This window comes from Pelmatolapia mariae, linkage group LG3_W, assembly GCF_036321145.2.
Source record: "Pelmatolapia mariae isolate MD_Pm_ZW linkage group LG3_W, Pm_UMD_F_2, whole genome shotgun sequence".
Lineage (NCBI taxonomy): Eukaryota > Metazoa > Chordata > Actinopteri > Cichliformes > Cichlidae > Pelmatolapia > Pelmatolapia mariae.
In genome coordinates this window covers 50,032,831-50,047,534 of record NC_086229.1, presented here as the reverse complement: position 1 = coordinate 50,047,534, position 14,704 = coordinate 50,032,831, and the positions used below count along the sequence as shown (strand labels likewise).

Below are 14,704 nucleotides of genomic sequence, written 5' to 3'. Positions count from 1 at the left end.
AATTATATGTTCGAAAGATTTCATCCATCAGTCTAAGCATGATTAAAATGTTTATAATGCAACAATTTTAGTAATAGATGATAGTAATGAAACAGATTTAAAAATGCAGTTCCTCATTCCTCAGCACTAAAAGTCCTGTGGGTATTTAAACTGTAGTATATAAGTAGAAACTGATATCTGCTCTTAAAAAAAGGCACCAAAGACAATAAGATAATAAAATATTATTTTTTCAAGAGGAGCAGTCTAATCGAACATCTCTGAACTGAAAAACAAACTAATATATGTACGAGACAGTATACCTGATATACTAAGTAAGAAAAAGTATGAAACACCAATGTGAGAATATTTCTCTGCACAGTAAGTTCATTATTCTGAGTCAGCACAGAGGTGGATACTAGAGTCAGGCTTCACTCTAAACCCAGCATACACAGGTTCAGTGAAGGTGGTGTTGAAGGTGTGCAGGTGGATCAGTTTATCACAGGAGACGCTGTAAAAAGACACAGTTCCTGCAGAACAGTCCACATACACTGCTACTTTGTGAGAAAGAGCTGAGGAGAGCAGAGGGATGGCTCTTAAATCAAATTTGTGACCTGCATAGTAACCCCCGTTATCACTGCAGTTGAGACTCCAGGATTGATGAGTCCTTCCAAACCTGCTTTCATCCTCTTTTCCTTTCCGTCTGATTCCTCCATAAACTACAGCAACATGAACCTCTCCTCTCCACTCAACCTCCCAGTAACAGCGACCACTCAGACTGTTGGTACACAGCAACTGATGCCAGTGATCAAACCTAAGATCATGATCAGGATACAGCTGCTCTTCTTTCACATGTGTCACCTCCTTGTTGTTTTTAGACAGTTTGAGGTTTCTGTGTGCTGTGTTTGGATCCAGCGTCAGATCACAGAAATCTAAAGGGAAACGTGAGAAAAAATGTTGAACAGTACAAAATGGTGTGAATGAATGCAGCTCATAAATCAAACACACACTTACATTTCTTTAGACCTGGTCTCATCCACTGGACTCCTTGAGGTTCCATACTGAAATGAGCACATTATCTTTTAGTGTGCAGACATGGCCTTTTGTTAATAGAATGTCAAATATAATGTCAGTATTACCTTTTAATTATATAGGTTTACTTATGGTAGAATGCTGCATGTAATCATTTGTGTTTAGAAGTATGTAGTTGATAGTATCCTGAAAGACTGTCTCATCCTAGGAAGCTTGTGTGATTCCAGAGTGTTCTGGTTTTCACACCCACATCCCGGGAGCATGGGAGAGGTCGTACCTTCTTTTATTGTTATGATAGGATAAACGTATCTATGTCTGTTTTACTCTAAGTGCATTTTGTTTAGATGAACTGCTGGACTTCCAGGCCAGCAGGGTTAGGAAGTCATTTTATGGAAACATACACACACACCTAAACATCCACATTCCAAAGTAAGGAACAAACACCCACTGATGTATAAATAAAGGCCAGGGCAGTTTCAGAGCGCGTGTCACAGAGCCATCACTCTCACTGTGGATGCTCTGTGCTGCCCTTGTATGCAAGTAAAACTGTGTTTCTCCTCTCTGATTCTCAACTGAAGAAGTGTTTTAGAATAATTCTCCTGACACCTTTATATTCTCTCATTCATCTTTTCTAGAGAAATAACCTTGTGTTTTATTTTATCTCCTAATAAAGTCAAACAGATAATACACTTTCTACGGTTCTAAGGTTTGATGTATCAAAGCACAATTTAAAAAAACAGAAATCATCTGGTCCATACCAGGTTCTTAAATTACCGAAATACAACCTGACAGTGAAGTGTATTAGACATGTAAAAAAGGTCAAAATCACGTATTAAAATCTGTGTGCACACAACTTAAGAGGAATTGCTTTATAAAGAATTCTAACTTTTCACATAGCTGTACCAGCTCAGCATGAAATAACAAATATTTACTTAACTTTTATTTGGCACCAGGAAAGTCAAAATCCTGTTTCAAAGCTTACAGTAGTTCTGCAATTATTGGCATAAAGGCACACAGTAAGCTCCAGACTGAGAATACATCTGGGGAACCCAATCTGACCCTAAACACTGGCAAGGGGTGACAATGAATCTGGTACGGAGGGGAACAATGAAACAAAAGTGTTACAGTTATCTTCTCAACCAGGTGAACTAAAACTAAAACGTCCGGTATGATGGCGCCTGTGTTTGGCTCTGCCCCTGCCGGGTGCAGTTTGTCGCGCTTTACTACTGTTGTGTTGTTTTTTTCTGCTCTACTGTTCTCACTCAGTTTTAATGATGTATTCGCTGCCCTGGTGTATCATCGCCTGGCTTTGCTATCCATCCGATCCTCTATGATCCCTCACGATGTCTCTGGCATTTTCCACCCTCCTCCATTAGCTGGATCCTCGTCAGGAACGAATCGTTCAATACTCGAGAATCACTTTACTGACTCGTGAATCATGATTCACAAGCGCAACTGACTCACTGACTCATCCCTGTTGCTGTTAGCAAACTAATTCCATTAGTAGAAATATATCTAGCTTATAATTAAAATTGTGGGGAAATAAACAACAGCCAGTTTATTAACAAAAACATTCCTGCTCTGAACTGGAAGAAAAAACCCTGAGTAGAAGCTCACATCAAGACAATAGCTCCTCGGTTCACAGTAGCATCGCTCAGCTAGCATGCTAACAGCGCATTTGAGGTACTCACCCCCTCCCTCGCTGTGCTGAATCATAGCGTAAGGCGAATCACTCACCCCCTCCCTCCTGGCTCACAGCTTAAACGAGTTGAACGAATCACTGACTCACTAACCCCCTCGCTGTGCTGAATCATAGCATAAGGCGAATCACTCACCCCCTCCCTCCTGGCTCACAGCTCAAACGAGTTGAACGAATCACTGACTCACTAACCCCCTCGCTGTGCTGAATCATAGCGTAAGGCGAATCACTCACCCCCTCCCTCCTGGCTCACAGCACAAACGAGTTGAACGACTCACTGACTCACCCCCTCCCTTCCTGTTAAGAATCACTCACTGATTCACCCCCTCCCTCCTGGCTCACAGCTTCTTCTTCTTCTTCTTCTTGGTTGGCAACCAATGTTAAGGCACTTCATCGCCCCCTGGCTCACAGCTCAGTGGACATTTAGATGAGAAAATATATATTTGACACATTTAAGGAAAATACAAATAAAATAAAAATTAATAAATGTTCCCTTTAGAATTTTTTTGTTCTTTTTTGCTCTAAAGAAAATAGTTGTTTGCTTTTACAATCATTCATCTTAGCAGTAGGATTTACATTAAAACATAAACAAATTAATTTTGAGTGAAAATATACATTTTTGCACTCTCTGGTCAACTGACTCAAATGACTCAAATGACTCAAGAAACCCGATTCACTTTGGTGAGTGACTCATTAAAACTCGATTCAGTAAAAAGAATCAAATTTACCATCACTAATTTCGGCGGTTCCTCAAGACCACGGAGAAGAAGAGGGAGAAGAGGAGGTTTTCGGGTGAAGCTCAGGCTTTACTGGCGCCATTTGGCTGGTAAGCGACGTCGAGCATGCGTTTTCTCTTGTGTTCAGAAAAGCCCCATGGAGCGGGACTTGTTTTCCAAGGCCTTGTTTGGATACGCTGAGCTCGGCTCTTTGAGACTATGCCACCTTAGGAGGGTTTATCCAGACTCTTCTGTGGGCTGGCTTTTTCTTCCCTCGGTGAGTGGATTCTACGAGCGTGACGGCTCAAACCCTGTGTATTTACGTCCCTTAACTCGAGCCTCTGCAAATAATGAGGCTTCTAGCTCACTGAATATGGCGCTTTTTAATGCTCGATCTCTGTCTAATAAATCATCTTTTTTGAATGATTTTATATTATCTAAAAAACTCGATCTGTTATTCCTGACCGAGACCTGGCAGCGGGATGTAGACTACTCATCACTTATTGAACTCTGCCCGGATGGCTATATTTTTATTACTCAGCCTCGGTTGTCTGGTTGGGGTGGTGGGCTTGCCGTGGCTTTCCAGGACCGTTTGTCCTGCCGCTCCGTGAAAACTGGACATTTTTTTTTTCGTTTGAGCTGCAGCTGCTTAAAATTGGTAACAAGAATCCTTTCTACTGTGCTGTGGTATATCGTCCACCTGGATATAACAGGTTATTTTTATCGGATGTTAGTGACTTCTTATCCGCTACTATGAAGCTATCTAGGGTGCTTATAGTTGGGGACTTTAACATACACATTGATGATGACTCCGACCCATTCGCCAGAGACTTTATGAACATTATGGATTCTTTTCATTTTGCTCAGCATGTGTCCAGTCCTACACACAGCAAAGGTCACACACTGGACCTTGTTTTTACTTTGGGTTTAAATATTGATTTTATTTGCTCTGACGGCATTTTTATTTCTGATCACTACGATATTGGTTTTAATTTGTCTTTTAATGAACTTTTGTCCCCCGTTAGATGGATGGTTAGCTCTCGCATCTTAAACTCCTCCACAGCGGAGAAATTTGTGGATGCTTTTAACTTACAGCTATCTCCTCAAAATGGTGTTGATTTCTCAACCAGTCTTTTTAATAATTATTGCCGTTTTATTTTAGATGAAATCTGTCCGGTAAAGACGAGGAGTGTTTCTGCCTCCAAATCTCCTCCTTGGCTAAATGACAGTATTCGTTGTCTAAAACGTGATTGTCGTAAAGCGGAGGGCAGGTGGAGGAAAACTCATCTAAATGTTCTCCTCCTCTATCTTAAGGACCTTTTAGCTTCTTTTAATAATGCAATCAGAGATGCGAGGCCTGCCCATTTCTCACACTTGGTTATAAAGAGCAGAGGCAATCCTAAGGTGCTATTCAACACCATTAGTGACATTGTTACTCCTGCTCTGCCTGCGGCCCCTATTTGTTCTAATGAGGACTGTGAAAATTTTCTTTCTTTTCTTCTTTCAAAAATTCATTACATGAGAATGAATTTTTCACGCTCAGCGATCTCTACCCCATCTCAGCCCATTATCTTGGATACTCTCTCTCCTGTTTCACTACCTGAGCTGGCAAAACTTGTGAATTCAGTGAAAGCATCCTCCTGCTCATTTGACATAATACCTGCATCATTATTCAAAAATGTCTTCCAGTCTATTGGCCCATGTGTGCTCACTTTAATCAACTCTTCACTGGCATCTGGTATAATTCCGGTATTTTAAAAACGTTGCTATTCTCCCACTTTTAAAAAAAACTCAGCTAGACCCCTCTCTTTGGAGCAGCCACAGACCTATCTCTAAATTGCCATTAATTGCTAAGCTTCTAGAAAAGGTTGTGGCTAAGCAGCTTATGGCAGCTCTAGATAAACATGGCATTTACGATAAGTTTCAGTCCAGTTTTCGTTGATTTCACTCCACGGAGACAGCTCTTCTTAGGGTCTCTAGTGATATCTTCATGAATAATGATGCAGGAAAATGCTCTGTTCTACTTATGTTGGACCTCACATCAGCTTTCGACACAGTTGACCATCACATCCTCATTGAAAGGGTAATAAATTGGGTTGGTGTATCTGGAACTGCCTTAGAGTGGTTCTCCTCATATCTCCATCACCAATTCTTTTCTGTGGCGGTCTCCGATTTTAAGTCATCCTCTACCTCCCTTACTTATGGTGTCCCTCAAGGGTCAGTTTTGGGATCTTTATTGTTTTTAATATATCTTCCCCCCTCCAGCATGTTGGTTCTGAGTCATTCACCCACACAGTTGCCCATATAACTGGACATACATACTGTTTTACTGGCAATTAGGTCAGTGGTTACTTTACAATATCTTGGAGAAAAAATATGTTCAGCTTTATTTCCTCTTTTCCTACCAGAGTATGTCGAGTTTCACATGTGGATTCTCCTTTAGAGCAGACAAAAGCTTCATTCCTGAGTCTCCTGGGTGATTATAGCTCAAGTCCAGCTCTTTCAAATAGGAGGGGTTGGAGCACAGAGCTGTGGCCAGAGAGGTGAAGCCTGTTCCTGTGATCTGACAGCCTGACAGCCTTCAAACACATAGAACATGTCACATCATTGTAAGGAACTGCTCTGAATTTGATTATGTACGTGCAGTCGAATGAACAGATTCTGATTTCAGTTAAAGTTGTTAAAAAAACAAACAAACTCGTTTTTTTTTACTCAGCTTAAAAAAGAACAAAAAGGACTGACTTTCTGTCTTTTTTGCTATGATGGACAATCATAAATAAAGTTATATTTTTCTGATTTATGAAGTGTGTGTGTTTCACTTCTACTCTACTGTTTTCTTTCAGAGCTTACACCAGAACAGAAACAACATGTTAACATCTATAAAATAATAACACTTGTTGTGAAATATCCAAATCTCCTGAAACAAAGAGTCAGCTAACCTGAGAGTTTCCAGCATACAGTGTGGGCTCCCAAGTCCAACACAAAGCAGCTTCACTCCTGAGTCCTGTAGGTTGTTGTTACTCATGTCCAGCTCTCTCAGTCTGGAGGACTGAGAACTTAAAATTGAGGAAAGAGCTTCACAGCTTCTCTCTGTGAGGTTACAGCCACTCAACCTAGAAACATATCAGTATATCAGTGAACTTTGCAGCCTTTTCAAATAAACACTTTAAAGTAATCTCTTGCCAAGATTAAACTGGATACTTACTGGGCTTTCTTACAGACTTTGACCACTGGCAGCAGCTGCAGAAGAGCCTCTTCTGCAGCTGAGTATTTCCTCAAGTCAAACACATCCACACCTGTTTCTGATGACAGTAAGATGAAGACCAGAGCTGACCACTGAGCAGGAGAGAGATTAACTTTAGAGAGTTGTCCTGAACTCAGGTGATGCTGGACCTCCTTCACTATAGAGTCATCATTCAATTCATTCAGACAGTGGAGCAGATTGATGCTTTTCTCTGGAGAGAGAGTGTCATTCATTCTTTCTTTAATGTACTTGACTGCTTCCTGATTTATCTGTGACCTGTTTCCTGTTTGTGTGTGCAGGCCTTGTAGGAGATCCTGATTGGATGGCATCGAAAGACCAAGGAGGAAGCGAAGAAACATGTCCAAGTGTCCATTTGAACTCTTCAAAGCCTCGTTCACAGCACTCTGGTAGAACTGTCTTACTGAAGACTCGTCAGTCTGCACTGAGGCTGTTTCTTCTTCTTTCAGCAGGTTGATACCAGAGTTGGTGAATGTTAGATGGACATAAAGAGCAGCTAAAAACTCCTGAATGCTCAGATGGATGAAACAGAACACCTTCTCTTGGTACAGCCCTCTCTCCTCTTTAAAGACCTGTGTGAACACTCCTGAGTACACTGAGGCTGCTGTGATATCAATGCCACACTCTGTCAGGTCTGATTCATAGAAGATCAGGTTTCCTTTATGCAGCTGCTCAAAAGCCAGTTTCCCCAGTGCTTCAATCATCTTTCTGTTCTCTGGACTCCAGAAAGGATCTGTCTCAGCTCCCCCATCATATTTGATGTTCTTCAGTTTGGTCTGAACCACCAGGAAGTGAATGTACATCTCAGTCAGTGTCTTGGGCAGTTTTCCTCCATCCTGTTTGGTTTTTAACAAACTCTCTAAAACTGTAGCAGTGATCAAGCAGAAGATTGGGATGTGACACATGATGTGGAGGCTTTGTGATGTCTTGATGTGAGAGATTATGGTGTTGGCCTCTTCCTTGTCTCTGAGTCTCTTCCTGAAGTACTCTTCCTTCTTTGGGTCAGTGAACCCTCTGACCTCTGTAACCATGTCTATATACTCAGCAGGGATCTGATTGGCTGCTGCAGGTCGTGTGGTTATCCAGATGTCAGCAGAAGAAAGCAACTTTCCCCTGATGAGGTTTGTCAGCAGCACATCCACTGATGTGGACTCTGTAACATCAGTGAGGATCTCAGTGATGTGGAAGTTCAGAGGAAGTCGACACTCATCCAGACCATCAAAGATGAACACAACTTTGAACTTTTCAAATTTACAGATTCCTGCTTCTTTGATTTCAGTGAAGAAGTGATGAATAAGTCCCACTAAGCTGAACTTTTTATCCTTCAGTAAATTCAGCTCTCTGAATAGGAATGGAAAAATGAACTGGATGTCCTGGTTGGTCTTGTCTTCAGCCCAGTCCAAAGTGAACTTTTGTGTCAGGAATGTTTTCCCGATGCCAGCCACTCCTTTGGTCAGAACTGTTCTGATTGGTTTGTCTCCTTCAGTCGAAGCTTTAAAGATGTCTTCACACCTGATTGTTGTTTCTGGTCTGTCTGGTTTCCAGGAAAACATTTCAATCTGTCTGACCTCATGTTCAGTGTTGACCTCTCCGGTCCCTCCCTCTGTGATGCAGAGCTCTGTGTAGATCTCATTTAGAGTGGTTCGGGTTCCTGGTTTAGCGATCCCCTCAGAGACACACTGGAACTTCTTCTTTAGGTTACATTTAAATGTATTCTCACAAAGTGGATCAGGATTTTCTACAGGAAAGCACCAGAAACATGAGTGTTATGATTATAGAAGATGTGACAATTTCATTCCTGTAAAGACTGAATTTATGAAGAGAAATCCTCTCACTGCTCTGCAGACAGTCAGCCAGCTGCTCCTGTTTCATTATTCTCAGGAAGTTAACTGCAAGTTTCAGAAATGCCTCTCTGCTGCTCCTTCTCTGCTTCTCTTCCTCACTGTCCAACACCTCCTCTTCATCCCTCTGATACTCTGAATAATCTGGATTTAGATCATTCTGCATCTTCTTCAGCTCGTTCTTCACAAACGTGATAATGTTTTCCTCCAGCATCTGGAAAATAAATGACACAACCTGAATTAACAAAAATCAGATCTTCATAGTAAAAATAATTTTTCAAAGACTGGTTTTGTGTGTGTTTTGAATTTAACAAAAATACCCAGTACTTACGTTCATTTAGCAGGAAACAATGAAAAAAATATGTAATTAAAAATCCCAATTAAAATAATAATTATATTTAGATTGCAAGATTTGTACAGGAAACAACAAAATAATAACATAAATTAAATTAAATAATTTTAAGTACTTATTTTTATTTTTATCTTGCGCCTTATTTTCCGGTCGTGTTATAAAGTTATGCTGAAACTTTGTTTTGAAAAAGGCTTTAGAAATAAAAATAAAGTAAAAAAAATTAATTCACTGTTGAATTATTTCTGATATTTTGCCATTATTTTATGATGAATATTGGACTGTGCAACATAATTACAAACAGAGGTGTACATGTACAAACCTTAAATACTGAGTCCAGATCAGTTTGATGCTGCAGACTCTCCTGATGAGCTCTTTGGAGACATCATGAAGACATTAGAACCATTTTGCAGATATATACAAGCCAAAGATTTCTTCTTCTACTGTCAGATGATCATCCTGATTAAAACAAACACTACTGTGCTGTAAAAAAAACTATTATGTTAATTTATAGACTTATCTATTTATTCGTTTTTTGGACTCCACTGGTCCAAAACTAACAGGTCAGTGATGGCTCTGTACCAGTGTTCTTGTAATGACCATATTATGCATATTTCCTGCACATTGCATCATCACAAATAAAAAAGTCAGATTCATGTTGATGTGTTGAAGTGTTTCATTTTAAATTTGACCTTTGTGTCTTTAAAATACCAGCAGCAAGTGAGAGAATCTTACAGCAGCAGCTGTAAGTTTTTTTCTGAGAAATAAAACTTATAATACACATTAAAAAAATCATATGATGACGCTTTGAATCAGCCTACACTCGGCTACATCTGTGGTGTTCAGTGTCCCGATGCTGAACAACAAAATTATAATAATAATAATGCATTGGATTTATATAGCGCTTTTCAAGGCACCCAAAGCGCTGTACAATGCCATTATTCATTCACGCTCACATTCACACACTGGTGGAGGCAAGCTACGGTTGTAGCCACAGCTGCCCTGGGGCAGACTGACAGAAGCGAGGCTGCCATATCGCGCCATCGGCCCCTCTGGCCAACACCAGTAGGCGGTAGGGTAAAGTGTCTTGCCCAAGGACACAACGACCAGGACAGAGAGGCCGGGGATCGAACCGGCGACCTTCCGGTTACAGGTGCCCTTCCCAACCCCCTGAGCCACGGTCGTCCAAATTATCATCTTAGTACCTTATAATCCATTTTGTCATGTTATTTCATGCAGGTCATATAAAAAACAACCACTGATGAAAAACGTAATGTCAATATTAAGGTAAAAAAAAAGGTTTGCGTTGGTCCTTTATCAGTTTTGTTGATAATTGTCATGGTGGTAGTGATGGTGTGTCACTATGAATTATGAGAATCATTTAATATTTAGAGAAATCCAGCAGCTCATATCGTGGCATCCAGCAGCACACAGACAGCTGCAGATCATTTCACCTTCCTACGCAAAACTGGCATCAGACTGAAACTCTCATTTACCAAATAAATAGTCAAACTGACTGATGACACATTCCTGCTGATTACCACATACATTAATCAGTGTGATGCCCAGTGCAGAGAATGCAGGGCTGTTAAAATAGATTATTTTTTCTTTTAAAGAAGTAGCCTCACTTATGGAGGTCTTTAATCTCAGGACTGAGGCCAGATGTACCACAGAGCTGTAAGGTAAATGTGAAATGTCTTACTTCTCAGCAGAAGCAGATTTGATTCCTTTAAAGAGGATCATGCGATCCTTTGACTGATCACTCTTCAGAGACACACAGCTGGGTCCAGGTTCAGATTCAAGGGCATCTGGTGTCTCAGTGATCCTGGTGAACAGAGATAAAGACCATCAGGCAGAGAAATTACATTTTTACCCTTCAGACACAAAAAGTACTGAATAAACTTGGAGGTAGTCACAGTGATAATATCACAGTAAGGCTAAAAAGTATGATGCTCTTCATAATGTTCTCTTTAGTCTGTTTGTTTATCCTGCTGTCTTTTCTTCTTTTTGTGAACAAAGCTAAAAAAAATAATAATAATAATGAATGACTAAAACAAACCTTCTCACTGTTTGCTCATGGAGTTAAGATACGTTTAACATTTTGTTAACTCTTACCTCTCATCAGGAGTCAGTTTCCTGCTTTTAAAGTCAGGACGGTCTTTCTGTGGAGATCTGCGTCCGGTCTCAGGCTCAGGAGAGTCTGGTCTGAGGAGTGAGGAAAAGAATAAGGCAGGGCTATATATCTACACTTTTTTAATCTCCAGGTGAAACATACGCTGGAAAGACTTTGCAGGGTTAAATTGAATTAACAAAACAGAGAGCAGGTTTGTTGTAGAGAGTTGCATGTATGAAATCATTTCTGTTTTTGTTCTTTTAGCAGTAAAGATAATGTGAGGTTTTGAGTGTGATACCTTTCCATGTTGGTAAAAACCTGCAGTCACCTGATGGAAGAGAAACGTGAGAATAAAACACAGATTTTATTTTTTTTCTGTTTATTGAGACATTTGATAGCAATAAGGTGGTGACCTGTTTAATTATAATAACAGTGTTATTTTTTATTTTATTTTATTTTATTTTATTTCATTGTTTGTTAAAAAAATCTGAAATAAAGTGAGCTTTGTTTTCTGGCAATCAAAGAGTCAACAAACAATCATTGTGATGATTAAACTTTTTAAAGAGGAGATTAAATAGAACACAAATAAAAAAAAACATAAAAAACATACATGATATAAATCAGATCAAAGATTCACGGATTCATCATCTTTCTGAACACTGTCTGTCTGCAGCTCTTTGCTGTCTGCACTGGGAGAAGATCTGATTCTGTTCTTCTATTAAGGTCTTGTCTTACTTTCACCACTTTGTGCTTCAGGAGTTTGAGTCTGTATTTAAGTAAAAGTATTTTCCTGCTACACATCGTAGATCACATAACACACATTTTAGAAACCATGCTCTTCTTCAGCTGTCGCAGCTTTTCTTTCATTCTTAGACTTTGTGTAACCACTGCAGGATTTAAAGAAACATCTTAAAATAATACAAGAATAAAAACATTTAAAAAAAAAAGAAAAAAAGAAAATGAAAATAATTCAAAGCTCACCAAATGTCCACCATTAGTGTGTTTTATTCTGTAGCTCACTTCCTTGTTTTTCTCTTATATGTTATTGTTTTGAATACAGGTGCTCACTGTACTGATGACACGCCTACACTGTTAGACTGGTTAAACTGGTTAAACTGGTTAAACACTGCCTTGTTCTGATGTTTTGCTGAATTTCCTGCCCCTGGCTACTGAATTTCATCTATCAAGTAAAGGGTTTGAACAACTAAACATAAATTATGCAGTTACTAAATGGCATAAAACATTTAAATTGAATAATAATTATGTTAAGAACTGTAGGGCTCTGCGTCCTGACAAAGTCAGAAATGATCCAGCCGCCTGAATCAGAAACATGATAAACTACACAGAGCTCTCATCACCCAGAGGCATTAACGGTTATGTCAAAGCACATAAAACCATCATCTGATTGTCTGAAAACAGAAAAAAAAATAAAAAATTCATGGTTCATATCTCACCTTTAATCCTTCCAACAGAGTCTGTTCTGCCTGCAGTGGGAAACCTTCAGTCTCCTCAGTCCAGAAAAGAGGTTCTCAAAGGTGTTGTGGTCAGGATCCCTGCTTTAAAGGGAAACATTATCCCATATAATCAGCTGTTTTGGTCTTAGCTTCACATGATGATGTGCACTGACTGAAATATTTAACCACGTTCACCAGATAGCTGAATGGCTAATAATTCATTTGTAGCAGGATAGAAGACACAGAATTACAGCAAAAATAAATGAAAGATAAAATACATACGTCTGCTGTGTGTCCTTCTTTCACTCTGTACCTGTTTCATCAACACGGAACCAAGTGCATTTTCATATGCAAACACAGCTGTCACGCCCGGCTGCCTGGGGTCAGGTTACATCAGCCAGTTTGTTCCTCTGTTTGTGTTCACTTCAGCTTCTGTTCAGTTTTCAGCAACTTCAAAGAAATGCACAGTTATTATTGGAGTTGGTTTTGTGAGTAATGTTTGAAGATAACAGTAAAACAGGAGTAAAAAATAATAATTGTGTGTGTGTGTTGACCTTGAAACAAAAATATAATCCTCTGTAATAGGAACTAATATGAGCCCATGCTTATGTGTCTCTTTGGCACACTTAGAAATTTTAATGGAGGTTAACTGGAAAATGTATTAATATTAATAATAATTCACTGTCCAACCTGAGGTCATTGGCTCAGAGTTTTATTGGCCCGTTTTTATTGACTTGTGAAAAAGATTTTGCTTTTATGGTTTTGAATATTACTGCAGTTTCATATTGTATCACTTTCAATGTGGAAAATGTCACGAAACCCTTGAAATTAATACAGTCTAGTCCACCCCATGCACCCTGTTAGACTCACCCCAGTTTGCTGCATGAATCCCTTCTGTGTAAAATATGCCTGCAAAGTAAACATGTAGAAGATTACGTTAAAAGTTCATCTGCAGATTTTTATCTGTGTTAAACAAACAGTGGTGGATGGAGCAGCTACAAAGTTTCCTTTTCTTCATATCAGAGTCTGTTGTCAGTTGTTTCGATGAAGGAGCTTTTTCCCAGTAAACATTTTCATAGTGATTACAAGAACAGAGCTGTTGTTCTCTTTCACTCTACCTGAGCTCACCATATCAATAACAGCTGCACTCTTTGATGTAAATGAGTCTTTTTATTTGCTTTCTGTATCTTGATTTTTCTTACTTATTTTGTGCTCACTGTTTGTGTGTGTCTGTGTGCACAAACCTGGCCAAATAAAGTAAAAACAAATTCAAAGAATAAATAAAAACTGATTCAGTGCTACTTTCACTGCACTCCTTACACCGGTGCAATATTCAAAGATGCCACTAGATGGTGCACAGCACTCAGGAGGAACCTTAAATTTGTCAGAGAAGTCCTGAAGTTAAATCCTGCAGTCGAGTTGAACACGTGTTTTGCATCTCTGTTCAGGCAGTCGGTGGAATCTCATGTCTGTTCCTGCAGTTTCACTTTTGTTGTTGTTTCAGTTCCAGCCTGAACTTTGAACTACATGATCACACAGTGGATTCTCCATTTTGTGCCAAAATCTGTTTTGTGTTTTCAACAACAGGTGTTTAAATCCACTGTTTCTCCTGTTCTATTGGGCCTGCCTGTGTTAGAGACTAAAACATTACACACATCACACTGGAGTGGGCGCTCACAACCAAACCTGACAGATCCTGGAATTATATTTTTATCTTCTGTGGAAAGATAACTGATCAAAAAATCTCTGTCCTGTATTATGTCCATGACAATTTGTTTGGGCAGAAATCTGGTTTCATTTAACACAACGTATTCACATCAACACCTATCATGTTCATGAAGGAGTTGAGGTGTCAGAGTCTCAGGAAGGACGAATCAGACTTCAACTGTTCAGACTCAGGACTGATGACTCGGGACTGGACCTGTGTCAGATGAAGACTGATTATGGTTTCAGCTCTTTTGTCAAACTAAGTCTGAGAAAAAAATGAACTATTTTTATTATTTCCTTTCCATTTGAAGCTAAAAGAGGCCACCTAAACACACAAGATATCAGTGGAAATCCCAGGACGTCCGCTATTTAGTACATGAGGACTAAAATAAGTCAAACGATATAGACTTAAAACAAATGTCCATTACAGAGGACATAAATGCTGCTTCTCAGGAGGATAAATGTGTCAGGTTTGGTGGTGAACATAAATATTTACTTCCAGCTACACTAACCCAAACCCCGACCAGATGGTGGTGCTCTAACCTTGCTATATAA

General features: G+C 39.5%; 1 protein-coding gene across 1 annotated transcript; it reads right to left on the bottom strand.

Moving 5' to 3' along the window:
• Positions 1-366: 366 nt before the first annotated feature.
• Positions 367-11,294, bottom strand: LOC134623364 (NLR family CARD domain-containing protein 3-like). Its single transcript, XM_063468531.1, has 10 exons — positions 11,287-11,294; positions 10,991-11,080; positions 10,578-10,700; positions 9,198-9,249; positions 8,521-8,740; positions 6,629-8,423; positions 6,363-6,536; positions 5,829-6,002; positions 991-1,037; positions 367-908 (listed from the first exon to the last, which is right to left on the bottom strand). The coding sequence occupies exons 1-10, from the start codon at positions 11,292-11,294 to the stop codon at positions 367-369; spliced, it is 3,225 nt and encodes a 1,074-aa protein (XP_063324601.1).
• Positions 11,295-14,704: the final 3,410 nt, after the last annotated feature.